This window comes from Agelaius tricolor, unplaced genomic scaffold, assembly GCF_023055355.1.
Source record: "Agelaius tricolor isolate 1412-34295 unplaced genomic scaffold, bAgeTri1.0.p SCAF_85, whole genome shotgun sequence".
NCBI classification, from domain to species: Eukaryota; Metazoa; Chordata; class Aves; order Passeriformes; family Icteridae; genus Agelaius; species Agelaius tricolor.
In genome coordinates, this window is record NW_027269345.1 from 489769 (window position 1) to 504574 (window position 14806).

The window sequence follows — 14806 nt, forward strand, 5'->3', positions numbered from 1 at the left end:
CCAGAATCACCGGGGCCGCGTGGAGAACGCCGCGAGCGGCCGCCAGCGCCGGCAGCTCCGCGCTCCAGCCCCGCCGGGCCTCGGTGGCTTCGCGCAGGGCGACCCACGTGGAGGCCGCCCCGCAGCCTTGGTTCCTTTCCAGCACCTGGGCCAGCTCCTCGTCCTCGGCGCTCTCCAGCGCCGCCGCGGCCTCGTAGGCGACGTCGGCGATGGAGACGCCGAGCGCGCCTTGGCGCACCGCCAGCACCTGGTACCACTTGTACCAAACCTCCTCGCCCTCCGCCGCCACGAACAGCGCCTGCTGCTCCTTGGACACCTTGCCCAGCCCCTCGGCGCTGCGGCCCACCAAGAGATCGCTGCGGGGACAGCCCTCGACGGCGCCCGGCGGCGCCGAGCCGAAGGAGGCGTCGGCCCAGGCCAGCGCCTCGAAGCCGGCGGGGTTGAGGAGCAGCTGGAAGTCGGAGCTGCGCAGCTCCCGCCCGGCCCAGGCGTAGGAGCAGAAGGGGCCGCGGGAGGGGTCGAAGGAGCCCAGGTTGCAGCCGTGGGCGCGCGTGGAGCAAACGAACTCCGGGCGGCCCGAGCGAGGGTTGGGGCTGGAGACGGCGTCGGAGGGGACGGAGCCGCGGAACGGGAGCCAGAGGAGCCACGGGGAGGCGGCCACGGAGCGGGGGAGGCGGCGGGAGGGGGCTGGAAGGGAATTGGGAGGGACTGGGAGGGACTGGGAGGGGATTGGGGGGGACTGGGATGGAGTGGGAGGGGATTGGGGTGAACTGGGATAAACTGGGAGGGGATTAAGTGGATTGGGATGAAGTGGGAGGGATTGGGAATGGATTGGGGGGGACTGGGATGGACTGGGATGGAACTGGGAGGGGATTGGGGTGAACTGGGAGGGGATTGGGAAGCACTGGGACGGACTGGGAATGGATTGGGAGGGGATTGGGAGGGGATTAAGTGGATTGGGCTGGAGTGGGAGGGACTGGGATGGGACTGGGAGGGACTGGGAGGGGATTGGGGTGAACTGGGATAGGATTGGGATGTGCTGGGACAGACTGGGATGGACTGGGAGGGGATTGAGATGGGACTGGGATGGACTGGGATGGACTGGGAGGGACTGGGAGAGACTGGAATGGACTGGGATGGACTGGGAGGGGATTGGGATCGACTGGGATGGACTGGGAGGGGATTGGGATGGACTGGGATAGGATGAGATGGGATTGGGGTGAACTGGGATGGACTGGGATAGGACTGGGAGGGGACTGGGAGGGGATTGAGAGGGGATTAAGTGGATTGGGATGGACTGGGAAGGGATTGGGGTGAACTGGGAGGGACTGGGAGGGACTGGGATAGGATTGGGGTGAACTGGGATGGACTGGGAGGGACTGGGAGGGACTGGGAGAGACTGGAATGGACTGGGAGGGGATTGGGAAGGGACTGGGAATGGATTGGGATCGATTGGGATGGACTGGGAAGGGATTGGGATCGATTGGGATGGACTGGGAATGGATTGGGATCGATTGGGATGGACTGGGAAGGGATTGGGGTGAACTGGGAGGGACTGGGATAGGATTGGGGTGAACTGGGATGGACTGGGATGGACTGGGAGGGGATGAGATGGGATTGGGGTGAACTGGGATAGGATTGGGACAGACTGGGATGGACTGGGAATGGATTGGGAGGGACTGGGACAGACTGGGAGGGAACTGGGATGGACTGGGATGGGATTGAGGTGAACTGGGATGGACTGGGAGGGACTGGGATGGGATTGGGGGGGACTGGGAGGGACTGGGAGGGACTGGGAGGGACTGGGAGGGGATTGGGATGGATTGGGAGAGACTGGAATGGACTGGGATGGGATGAGATGGGATTGGGGTGAACTGGGATGGATTGGGACAGACTGGGATGGACTGGGAATGGATTGGGAGGGACTGGGAGGGACTGGGACGAACTGGGACGAACTGGGACAGACTGGGAGGGAACTGGGAGGGACTGAGCGAGGGTTGGGGCTGGAGACGGCGTCGGCGGGGACGGAGCCGCGGAACGGGAGCCAACGGAGCCACGGGGAGGCGGCCACGGAGGGGGCTGGAAGGGAATTGGGAGGGACTGGGATGGGATTGAGGTGAACTGGGAGGGACTGGGAGGGGTTGGGAGGGACTGGGAGGGAGTGGGAGGGACTGGGAATGGACTGGGATGGACTGGGAGGGGATTGGGAGGGACTGGGATGGACTGGGAGGGGATTGGGGGGGAACTGGGAGGGACTGGGAGGGACTGGGAGGGGGTTGGGACAGACTGGGACAGATTGGGAGGGGACTGGGATGGACTGGGATGGACTGGGATGGACTGGGAGGGACTGGGAGTGGATTAGGAGGGGATTAAGTGGATTGGGCTGGAGTGGGAGGGACTGGGAAGGGATTGGGGTGAACTGGGATGGACTGGGAGGGACTGGGAGGGACTGGGACAGACTGGGACAGATTGGGAGGGGACTGGGACGGACTGGGATGGACTGGGAGGGACTGGGAGGGACTGGGATGGACTGGGATGGAGTGGGAGGGGATTGGGGTGAACTGGGATAGGACTGGGATGGACTGGGAGGGACTGGTCCCTACTGGTCCCTACTGGTCCATACTGGTCCGTACTGGTCCCTACTGGTCCATACTGGTCCATACTGGTCCCTACTGGTCCATACTGGTCTATACTGGTCCATACTGGTCCCTACTGGTCCGTACTGGTCCGTACTGGTCCGTACTGGTCCCTACTGGTCCATACTGGTCCCTACTGGTCCATACTGGTTCACACTGGTCCATACTGGTCCGTACTGGTCCATACTGGTCCGTACTGGTCCCTACTGGTCCCTACTGGTCCATACTGGTCCCTACTGGTCTATACTGGTCCACACTGGTCCATATTGGTCCCTACTGGTCCATACTGGTCCCTACTGGTCCATTCTGGTCCATACTGGTCCCTACTGGTCCCTACTGGTCCATACTGGTCCATACTGGTCCATACTGGTCCATACTGGTCCCTACTGGTCCATACTGGTCCGTACTGGTCCATACTGGTCCATACTGGTCCCTACTGGTCCATTCTGGTCCCTACTGGTCCATACTGGTCCATACTGGTCCCTACTGGTCCATACTGGTCCATACTGGTCCCTACAGGTCCCTACTGGTCCGTACTGGTCCATACTGGTCCATACTGGTCCGTACTGGTCCCTACTGGTCCCTACTGGTCCCTACTGGTCCATACTGGTCCCTACTGGTCCATACTGGTTCACACTGGTCCATACTGGTCCCTACTGGTCCCTACTCGTCCCTACTGGTCCATACTGGTCCCTACTGGTCCATACTGGTCCGTACTGGTCCGGGCTCCATCCTGGCCCTCACCTGGGAGCTCCTCGCGGTTCCTCCCCGGGGCCGGCGCCGCCGCAATCCCCGAAATTCCCGGAATTCCCGAATTTCCCGAATTTCCCGGAATTCCCGGAATTCCCGGAATTCCCGAATTTCCCGGAATTCCCGAATTTCCCGAAATTCCGGCTCCGAGCAGCAGCAGCAGCACCGGGAGCTGGGGGGGACCCGGGGCCGTCACTGCCCCCACCCCAAACCCGACCCCAAATCGGCCCCAAATCGACCCCAAATTAACCCAAAATCGACCCCAAATTAACCCAAAATTGACCCCAAATTATCCCAAAATCGACCCCAAATTAGCCCAAACCCGACCCCAAATTGGCCCCAAATCGACCCCAAATTCCCCTTTTGGGGCTGAACCCTCGGATTGGCCCCAAATCGACCCCAAATTGGCCCAAACCCGACCCCAAATTCCCCTTTTGGGGCTGAAACCCCAAATTGGCCCCAAATCAACCCCAAATCAGCCCCAAATCGACCCCAAATTCCCCTTTTGGGGCTGAAACCCCAAATTGACCCAAAACCGACCCCAAATTAACCCAAACCCGACCCCAAATTCCCCTTTTGGGGCTGAAACCCCAAATTGACCCAAAACCGACCCCAAATTAACCCAAACCCGACCCCAAATTCCCCTTTTGGGGCTGAAACCCCAAATTGGCCCAAAATCGACCCCAAATTATCCCAAAATCGACCCCAAATTATCCCAAAATCGACCCCAAATCAGCCCCAAATCGACCCCAAATTCCCCTTTTGGGGCTGAAACCCCAAATTGGCCCCAAAATCGACCTCAAATTGGCCCCAAATCGACCCCAAATTTCCTTTTTGGGGCTGAAACCCCAAATTATCCCAAAATCGACCCCAAATTGGCCCCAAATCGACCCCAAATTATCCCAAAATCGACCCCAAATCGGCCCCAAATCGGCCCCAAATCGACCCCAAATTAGCCCAAAATCGACCCCAAATTCCCCAAATTGGGGCTGAAACCCCAAATCGGCCCCAAATCGACCCCAAATTGGCCCAAAATCGACCCAAAATTCCCTTTTGGGGCCAAAACCCCAAATCAGCCCCAAATCGAGCCCAAATTCCCCCAAAATCGACCCCAAATTCCCCAAATTGGGGCTGAAACCCCAAATTCACCCAAAATCGACCCCAAATTATCCCAAAATCGACCCCAAATTCCCTTTGGGGCTGAAACCCCAAATTGGCCCAAAATCGACCCCAAATTAGCCCCAAATCGACCCCAAATTCTCCTTTTGGGGCTGAAACCCCAAATTAGCCCAAAATTGACCCCAAATTCCCCCAAAATCGACCCCAAATTGGCCCCAAATCGACCCCAAATCAGCCCAAAATCGACCCCAAATTATCCCAAAATCGACCCCAAATTCCCCTTTTGGTGTTGAACCCTGATTGGTCCAAATCTGACCCCAAAATGGCCCAAAATCGACCCCAATTTCCCCTTTTGGGGCTGAAACCCCAAAAACTTAAAAATTAAAAAATCAATTAAAAGTTAATTTACAAATTAATTCTTTAAAAAATTAAAAATTACAAATTTAAAAACTTAAACATTCAGAAATTCAAATCGAAAATATTTTAAAATTTAAAAATTTAAAAATTTAAATTTGGAAAAATTTAAAAAATTGAAAAATTGAAAAATTTAAAAATTTAAAAATTTGGAAAAATTAAAAAATTAAAAAAATAAAAAATTTAAAAATTTGAAAAAATTCGAAAAATTCCAATTTTCAATTTCCCACCCAACCCCAAAATTCCCCAATTTTTAATTTCCCCAAAATGCCCCAAAATGCCCCAAAATGCCCCAAATTCCCCAATCCCGGCCCCGTACCTGCACCGGGGCCATCGCTCGGGGCCGGCGCCGAATTCCGGAACTTTCCTTGAAAATTCCAACCAAAAACCCCAAATTTTGGGGATCCCAAACCCAAATTCCCAAATTTTGGGTTTCCCACCCCAAAAACCCCAAAATTTTGGGGTTCCCCAACCCAAAAATCCCCAAATTTTGAGGTTTTCCCACCAAAAAAATCCGGATTTTGGGGCCTTCCCAGTTCCAAATTTTGGGGTTTTCCCACCCAAAATTTCCCAAATTTTGGGGCTCCCAAACTCCAAATTTTGGGATTTCCCCAAACCCCAAACCCAAATTTTGGGGATCCCCCAATTTCAGGGTTCCCACCCAAAAATCCCCAAATTTTGGGGCTCCAAAGCTCCAAATTTTGGGATTTCCCCAACCCCAAATTCCCAAATTTTGGGGCCTTCCCAGCTTAAAATTTTGAGTTTTTCCCACCCAAAAATCCCCAAATTTTGGGGCTCCCAAATTCCAAATTTTGGGGTCCCTTTTGCCCAAAATTCCCAATTTTTGTTCCTTTTTCCCTTCAAATTTTGGGGTTTTCCCACCCAAATTCCCAAATTTTGGGGCTCCCAAATTCCCAAATTTTGGGATTTCCCCCAAACCCAAAACCCCAAATTTTGAGGCTCCCCCAATTCCGGGGTTCCCACCCAAAAATCCCCAAATTTTGGGGCTCCAAAGCTCCAAATTTTGGGATTTCCCCAAACCCAAATTCCCAAATTTTGGGGTTCCCAACCCAAAAATCCCCAAATTTTGGGGTCCCTTTTGCCCAAAATTCCCAATTTTTGTTCCTTTTTCCCTTCAAATTTTGGGGTTTTCCCACCCCAAAAATCCCCAAATTTTGGGGCTCCCAAACTCGAAATTTTGGGGTTTTCCCACCCAAATTCCCAAATTTTTGGGGCTCCCCCAATTTCGGGGTTCACACCCAAAAATCCCCAAATTTTGGGGCCTTCCCAGCTTAAAATTTTGGGGTTTTCCTCCCTAAATTCCCAAATTTTGGGGCTCCCAAACTCCAAATTTTGGGATTTCCCCAAACCCAAAATTCCCAAATTTTGGGGCTCCCCCAATTTCAGGGTTCCCACCCAAAAATCCCCAAATTTTGGCGCTCCAAAGCTCCAAATTTTGGGATTTCCCCAAACCCAAATTCCCAAATTTTGGGGTTCCCAACCCAAAAATCCCCAAATTTTGGGGTCCCTTTTGCCCAAAATTCCCATTTTTTGTTCCTTTTTCCCTTCCAATTTTGGGGCTTTCCCACCCAAAAATCCCAAATTTTGGGGCTCCCAAATTCCAAATTTTGGGGTTTTCCACCCAAATTCCCAAATTTTGGGGCTCCCCCAATTTCGGGTTTCCCACCCCAAAAATTCCCAAATTTTGGGGCTCCCAAATTCCAAATTTTGGGGGTCCCCAAACCCAAATTCCCAAATTTTGGGGCTCCCCCAATTTCGGGTTTCCCTCCCAAAAATCCCCAAATTTTGGGGCTCCCAAATTCCAAATTTGGGGGTTTTTCCCACCCCAAAAATCCCCAAATTTTGGGCCCTTCCCAGCTTAAAATTTTGGGGTTTTCCTCCCTAAATTCCCAAATTTTGGGGCTCCCAAATTCCAAATTTTGGGGTTTTCCCACCCAAATTCCCAAATTTTGGGGCTCCCCCAATTTCGGGTTTCCCTCCCAAAAATCCCCAAATTTTGGGGCTCCCAAATTCCCAAATTTCGGGGTTCCCAAACCCAAACCCCCCAAATTTTGGGGCTCCCAAATTCCAAATTTTGGGGTTTTCCCACCCAAAAATGCCCAAATTTTGGGGCTCCCAAACTCCAAATTTTGGGATTTCCCCAAACCCAAAAATCCCCAAATTTTGGGGCCTTCCCAGGCAAAATTTTGGGGTTCCCCAAACCCAAAATTCCCAAATTTTGGGGCTCCCCCAGTTTCGGGGTTCCCACCCAAAAATCCCCAAATTTTGGGGCTCCCAAATTCCAAATTTTGGGGTTTTCCCACCCAAAAAATCCCCAAATTTTGGGGCCTTCCCAGCTTAAAATTTTGGGGTTTTCCTCCCTAAATTCCCAAATTTTGGGGCTCCCAAACTCCAAATTTTGGGGGTTCCCAACCCAAATTCCCAAATTTTGGGGTCCTTTTTTCCCAAAATTCCCAATTTTTGCTCCATTTTCCCTTCAAATTTTGGAGGATTTCCCCCCAAAATTCCCAAATTTTGGGGCTCCCCCAATTTTGGGTTTCCCACCCAAAAATCCCCAAATTTTGGGGCTCCCAAACTCCAAATTTTGGGATTCCCCCAAACCCAAATTCCCAAATTTTGGGGTCCCTTTTGCCCAAAATTCCCATTTTTTGTTCCTTTTTCCCTTCAAATTTTGGGGTTTTCCCACCCAAAAATTCCCAAATTTTGGGGCTCCCCCAATTTCGGGGTTCCCACCCCAAAAATCCCCAAATTTTGGGGCTCCCAAACTCGAAATTTTGGGGTTTTCCCACCCAAATTCCCAAATTTTTGGGGCTCCCCCAATTTCGGGGTTCACACCCAAAAATCCCCAAATTTTGGGGCCTTCCCAGCTTAAAATTTTGGGGTTTTCCTCCCCAAATTCCCAAATTTTGGGCTCCCAAACTCCAAATTTTGGGATTTCCCCAAACCCAAAACCCCAAATTTTGAGGCTCCCCCAATTCCGGGGTTCCCCAAACCCAAAAATCCCCAAATTTTGGGGCCTTCCCAGCTCCAAATTTTGGGGTTTTCCCACCCAAAACCAAATTCCCAAATTTTGGGGCTCCCAAACTCCAAATTTTGGGGTCCTTTTTTCCCGAAATTCCCAATTTTTGCTCCTTTTTCCCTTCAAATTTTGGAGGTTTTCCCCCCAAATTCCCAAATTTTGGGGCTCCCCAAATTCCCATCCCAAATTTTGGGGCTCCCAAACTCCAAATTTTGGGATTTCCCAACCCCAAATTCCCAAATTTTGGGGTCCCAAATTCCAAATTTTGGGGTTTCCCAAACCCAAAAATTCCCAAATTTTGGGGCTCCCAAACTCCAAATTTTGGGATTTCCCCAAACCCAAAACCCCAAATTTTGGGGCTCCCCCAATTCCGGGGTTCCCACCCAAAAATCCCCAAATTTTGGGGCTCCCAAATTCCAAATTTGGGGGTTTTTCCCACCCCAAAAATCCCCAAATTTTGGGGCCTTCCCAGGTAAAATTTTGGGGTTTTCCCACCCAAAAATTCCCAAATTTTGGGCCCTTCCCAGCTCCAAATTTTGGGGCTTTCCCACCCAAATTCCCAAATTTTGGGGGTCCCCAAACTCCAAATCTTGGGATTTCCAAACCCAAAAATCCCCAAATTTTGGGGCCTTCCCAGCTCCAAATTTTGGGGTTTTCCACCCAAAACCAAATTCCCAAATTTTGGGGCTCCCCAAATTCCAAATTTTGGGGTCCTTTTTTCCCAAAATTCCCAATTTTTGCTCCTTTTTCCCTTCAAATTTTGGAGGTTTCCCCCCAAATTCCCAAATTTTGGGGCTCCCCAAATTCCCATCCCAAATTTTGGGGCTCCCAAACTCCAAATTTTGGGATTTCCCAACCCCAAATTCCCAAATTTTGGGCTCCCAAATTCCAAATTTTGGGGTTTCCCAAACCCAAAAAATCCCAAAATTTTGGGGTCCCAAATTCCAAATTTTGGGGGTTTCCCAAACCCAAAAATCCCCAAATTTTGGGGCCTTCCCAGCTCCAAATTTTGGGGTTTTCCACCCAAATTCCCAAATTTTGGGGCTCCCAAATTCCAAATTTTGGGGTTTTTCCCACCCCAAAAATCCCCAAATTTTGGGGCCTTCCCAGGTAAAATTTTGGGGTTTTCCCACCCAAAAATTCCCAAATTTTGGGCCCTTCCCAGCTTAAAATTTTGGGGTTTTCCCCCACAAATTCCCAAATTTTGGGGTCCCCCTTCAATTTTTGGGATTTTCCCTCCCAAAACCCCAAATTTTGGGGGTCCCTTTTGCCCAAAATTCCCAATTTTTATTCCTCTTTCCCTTCAAATTTTGGGGTTTTCCCACCCAAAAATCCCCAAATTTTGGGGCTCCCAAATTCCCAAATTTTGGGGTTTTACCACCCAAACCCCCAAATTTTGGGGTCTTCCCAGCTTAAAATTTTGGGGTTTTCCTCCCTAAATTCCCAAATTTTGGGGTCCCAAATTCCAAATTTTGGGGTTTTCCCACCCCAAAAATCCCCAAATTTTGGGGCTCCCAAATTCCAAATTTTGGGGGTCCCCAAACCCAAATTCCCAAATTTTGGGGCTCCCCCAATTTCGAGGTTCCCACCCCAAAATCCCCAAATTTTGGGGCTCCCAAACTCCAAATTTTGGGGTTTCCCAAATTCCAAATTTCGGGGTTTCCACCCAAATCCCCAAATTTTGGGGTCTTCCCAGCTTAAAATTTTGGGGTTTTCCTCCCTAAATTCCCAAATTTTGGGGGTCCCAAACTCCAAATTTTGGGGTTTTCCCACCCAAAATTCCCAAATTTTGGGATTCCCCAACCCCAAACCCCCAAATTTTGGGGCTCCCCCAATTCCCAGCCCCAATTTTGGGATTCCCACCCCAAAAATCCCCAAATTTTGGGGTTTTTCCCCCCCCAAATCCCCAAATTTTGGGCTCCCCCCTCACCTCTGCTCCGTTCTCACCAAAATTCCTTTTTTTTTTTGGGTTTTTTCAGCCGTTTTTGGTCCTTTTTGTGCCATTTCCTCCCCAAAACCCGCCCAGGAAAAACGTCAAAAATGCGAAAAAAATCCCAAAAAACCAAAAAATCCCCAAAAAACCCAAAAAAGCCCCAAAAAAGGAGAAGTGAGATTTTTTTTTGTGGGCGATTTTTCCGCTTTTTGGGGATTTTTCACTTCGGTTTTTTGGGGTTTTTTTTGTGAATTTGAAACTTAAAAAAAGCCAAAATTCGGCGATTTTGGGGGGGAATTGAGGAATTTCTGCTTTTCCCACGGTGAGGGTGAGAAAATGTTGAAAATATTTTTTAGTTTTTAAAGAAATGATCAAAAAGGAGCAAAATAGCCCAAAAATCAAAGGAGAGACCCTAAAATATCCAACAATGTCCTTTAAAATGAACCAAAATGCCAAAAAATGAACTCAAAACCCCAAAAAGGACCCCAAAATCCCAAAAATGAACCAAAATCCTTTAAAATGAACCCAAACCCCACAAAATGATCCCAAAATTGCCCCAGAGACCCCAAAATTTTGGGGTTTTCCCACCCAAAATGAACCAAAACCCCCAAAAATGAACCCAAACCCCAAAATGAACCAAAATCCTTTAAAATGACCCCAAAATGACCCAAAATGACCCAAAATTCCACAACATGACCCCAAAACCCCAAAAATGAACCAAAATCCTTTAAAATGAACCCAAAATCCCCAAAAATGACCCCAAACCCCACAAAACGACCCCAAAACCGCCCCAGAGACCCCAAAATTTTGGGATTTTCCCACCCAAAATGAACCAAAATGCCACAGAATGAACCCAAACCCCAAAATGAACCAAAATGCCCCAAAATGACCCCAAAACCCCCAAAAATGACCCCAAATCCCAAAAAATGACCCCAAACCCCCAGAAAGGAACCAAAACCCCACAAAATGACCCCAAATCCCCAAAAATGAACCCAAAATCCCCAAAAATGACCCCAAACCCCACAAAATGACCCCAAAATCGCCTCAGAGACCCCAAAATTTTGGGGTTTTCCCACCCAAAATGACCCAAAACCCCCAAAATGACCCAAAAATCCTTTAAAATGAACCCAAAACCCCAAAAAATGAACCCAAAATCCCAAAAATGAACCAAAATGCCCCAAAATGCCCCCAAAAATCCACAAATTTACCCAAAATCCCAAAAAATGACCCCAAATCCTTTAAAATGACCCCAAACCCCACAAAATGACCCCAAATCCGCCCCAGAGACCCCAAAATTTTGGGGTTTTCTCACCCAAAATGAACCAAAATCCCCAAAAATGAACCCAAACCCCAAAATGAACCAAAATCCTTTAAAATGACCCCAAAATGACCCAAAATGCCCCAAAATTCCACAAAATGACCCCAAAACCCCAAAAATGAACCAAAATCCTTTAAAATGAACCCAAAATCCCCAAAAATGACCCCAAACCCCACAAAATGACCCCAAAACCGCCCCAGAGACCCCAAAATTTTGGGGTTTTCCCACCCAAAATGACCCCAAATCCCCACAAAATGAACCCAAACCCCACAAATTGAACCAAAATCCTTCAAAATGAACCCAAATCCCACAAAACAAACCCAAAACCCCACAAAATGACCCCAAAATCCCAAAAAATGAAACCAAACCCCACAAAATGAACCCAAAACTCCATAAAATGAACCAAAACCCCACAAATTGAACCCAAATTCTTCAAAATGACCCCAAATGCCCACAAAATGAACCAAAATGCCCCAAAACTCCACAAATTTACCCAAAATCCCCAAAAATGACCCCAAATCCCCAAAAGGAACCAAAACCCCACAAAATGACCCCAAAATCGCCTCAGAGACCCCAAAATTTTGGGGTTTGTCCCTCCCAAAATGAACCAAAATCCCATAAAATGACCCCAAACCCCACAAAATGAACCCAGAATGCCCCAAAATGCCCCAAAACTCCACAAAATTACCCAAAATCCCAAAAAATGAACCCAAAACCCCCAAAATGACCCCAAACCCCACAAACTGAACCCAAAACCCCAAAATGACCCCAAAATCACCCCCAGAAAGGAACCAAAACCCCACAAAATGACCCCAAACCCCAAAAATGACCCCAAATCCTTTAAAATGACCCCAAAATGACCCCAAAATTGCCCCAGAGACCCCAAAATTTTGGGGTTTTCCCACCCAAAATGAACCAAAATCCCACAGAATGAACCCAAACCCCAAAATGAACCAAAATCCTTTAAAATGACCCCAAAATGACCCAAAATGCCCCAAAATTCCACAAAATGACCCCAAAACCCCAAAAATGAACCAAAATCCTTTAAAATGAACCCAAAATCCCCAAAAATGACCCCAAACCCCACAAAATGACCCCAAAACCGCCCCAGAGACCCCAAAATTTTGGGGTTTTCCCACCCAAAATGACCCCAAACCCCACAAATGACCCCAAAACCGCCTCAGAGACCCCAAAATTTTGGGATTTTCCACCCAAAACGAACCAAAATCCCACAAAATGACCCCAAATCCTTTAAAATGAACCCAAATCCCAAAAATGGAACCACAACCCCACAAACTGAACCCAAAATCCTTCAAAATGACCCCAAACCCCACAGAATGAACCAAAATGCCCCAAAATCCCAAATTATGACCCCAAATCCCCAAAAATGACCCCAAACCCCACAGAATGAACCCAAAATCGCCTCAGAGACCCCAAAATTTTGGGGTTTTTCCCACCCAAAAATTCCAATTTTGGGGTTTGTGCCCCCCAAAATGACCCCAAATCCCACAAAATGACCCCAAAACTCCACAAATTTACCCAAAATCCCACCCAAAATGAACCCAAATCCTTTAAAATGACCCCAAACCCCACAAAACAAACCCAAAATCCTTTAAAATGAACCCAAAATGCCCCAAAACTCCACAAATTTACCCCAAACCCCATAAAATGAACCCAAAATCCCAAAAATTGAACCCAAACCCCACAAAACGACCCCAAAATCGCCCCAGAGACCCCAAAATTTTGGGGTTTTCCCCCCCAGAATGAACCAAAATCCCCAAAAAATGAACCCAAAACCCCAAAAAAGGAACCAAAACCCCACAAAATGACCCCAAATCCTTTAAAATGACCCCAAACCCCACAAAATGACCCCAAAACCGCCCCAGAGACCCCAAAATTTTGGGGTTTTCTCACCCAAAATGAACCAAAATCCCACAAAATGAACCCAAACCCCAAAATGAACCAAAATGCCCCAAAATGACCCCAAAATGACCCAAAATGCCCCAAAATTCCACAAAATGACCCCAAAACCCCAAAAATGAACCAAAATCCTTTAAAATGAACCCAAAATCCCCAAAAATGACCCCAAACCCCACAAAACGACCCCAAAACCGCCCCAGAGACCCCAAAATTTTGGGATTTTCCCACCCAAAATGAACCAAAATGCCACAGAATGAACCCAAACCCCAAAATGAACCAAAATGCCCCAAAATGACCCCAAAACCCCCAAAAATGACCCCAAATCCCAAAAAATGACCCCAAACCCCCAGAAAGGAACCAAAACCCCACAAAATGACCCCAAATCCCCAAAAATGAACCCAAAATCCCCAAAAATGACCCCAAACCCCACAAAATGACCCCAAAATTGTTCAAAATGACCCCAAATCCCCACAAAATGAACCCAAAATGCCCCAAAATACCCCAAAACTCCACAAAATTGCCCAAAATCCCAAAAAATGACCCCAAACCCCACAAAATGAACCCAAAATCGCCTCAGAGACCCCAAAATTTTGGGGTTTTCCCACCCAAAAAATCCAATTTTGGGGTTTGTCCCCCCCAAAATGAACCAAAACCCCACAAAATGACCCAAAACCCCAAAACCACCCCAGAGACCCCAAAATTTTGGGGTTTTCCCACCCAAAATGACCCCAAACCCCACAAATGACCCCAAAACTGCCTCAGAGACCCCAAAATTTTGGGATTTTCCACCCAAAATGAAGCAAAATCCCACAAAGTGACCCCAAAATCCCAAAAACGACCCCAAAACCGCCTCAGAGACCCCAAAATTTTGGGGTTTTCCCACCCAGAATGAACCAAAACCCCAAAAAATGAACCCAAAACCCCAAAATGACCCCAAAGCCCACAAAACGAACCCAAAATGCCCCAAAACTCCACAAATTTACCCAAAATCCCAAAAAATGAACCCAAACCCCACAAAATGACCCCAAAATTTTGGGGTTTTCCCACCCAAAATGACCCAAAATCCCACAGAATGAACAAAAATCCTTTAAAATGAACCCAAACCCCATAAAATGAACCAAACCCCACAAAATAAAACCAAACTCCATAAAATGACCCCAAAATCCTTTAAAATGAACCCAAAATCCCCAAAAATGACCCCAAACCCCACAAAACTACCCCAAAACTGCCCCAGAGACCCCAAAATTTTGGGGTTTTCCCACCCAAAATGAACCAAAACCCCCAAAAATGACCCCAAACCCCACAAAATGACCCCAAAATTGCCCCAGAGACCCCAAAATTTTGGGGTTTTTCCCACCCAAAAAATCCAATTTTGGGTTTTGTCCCCCCCCAAAATGACCCCAAACCCCACAAAAGGAACCAAAACCCCAAAACCGCCCCAGAGACCCCAAAATTTTGGGGTTTTCCCACCCAAAATGAACCAAAATCCCACAAAGTGACCCAAAATCCCAAAAATGACCCCAAATCCCCATAAAATGACCCCAAATCCCACAAAATGACCCCAAATCCTTTAAAATGACCCCAAACCCCACAGAATGAATCCAAAACCCCAAAATGACCCCAAAATTTTGGGGTTTTCCCACCCAAAAATTCCAATTTTGGGGTTTGTCCCCCCC

General features: G+C 48.4%; 2 protein-coding genes across 2 annotated transcripts; both read right to left on the minus strand.

Annotated features, from left to right (window-relative positions):
* Positions 1–5567: 5567 nt before the first annotated feature.
* On the minus strand, positions 5568–7409 carry LOC139585584 (uncharacterized). Its single transcript, XM_071418378.1, has 3 exons — positions 7331–7409; positions 6562–6817; positions 5568–6234 (listed from the first exon to the last, which is right to left on the minus strand). The coding sequence occupies exons 1-3, from the start codon at positions 7407–7409 to the stop codon at positions 5568–5570; spliced, it is 1002 nt and encodes a 333-aa protein (XP_071274479.1).
* LOC139585585 (uncharacterized) lies at positions 6812–9963 on the minus strand. The gene is made up of 3 exons (XM_071418379.1): positions 9890–9963; positions 7990–8548; positions 6812–7827 (listed from the first exon to the last, which is right to left on the minus strand). The coding sequence occupies exons 1-3, from the start codon at positions 9961–9963 to the stop codon at positions 7417–7419; spliced, it is 1044 nt and encodes a 347-aa protein (XP_071274480.1). The 3' UTR covers positions 6812–7416.
* Positions 9964–14806: the final 4843 nt, after the last annotated feature.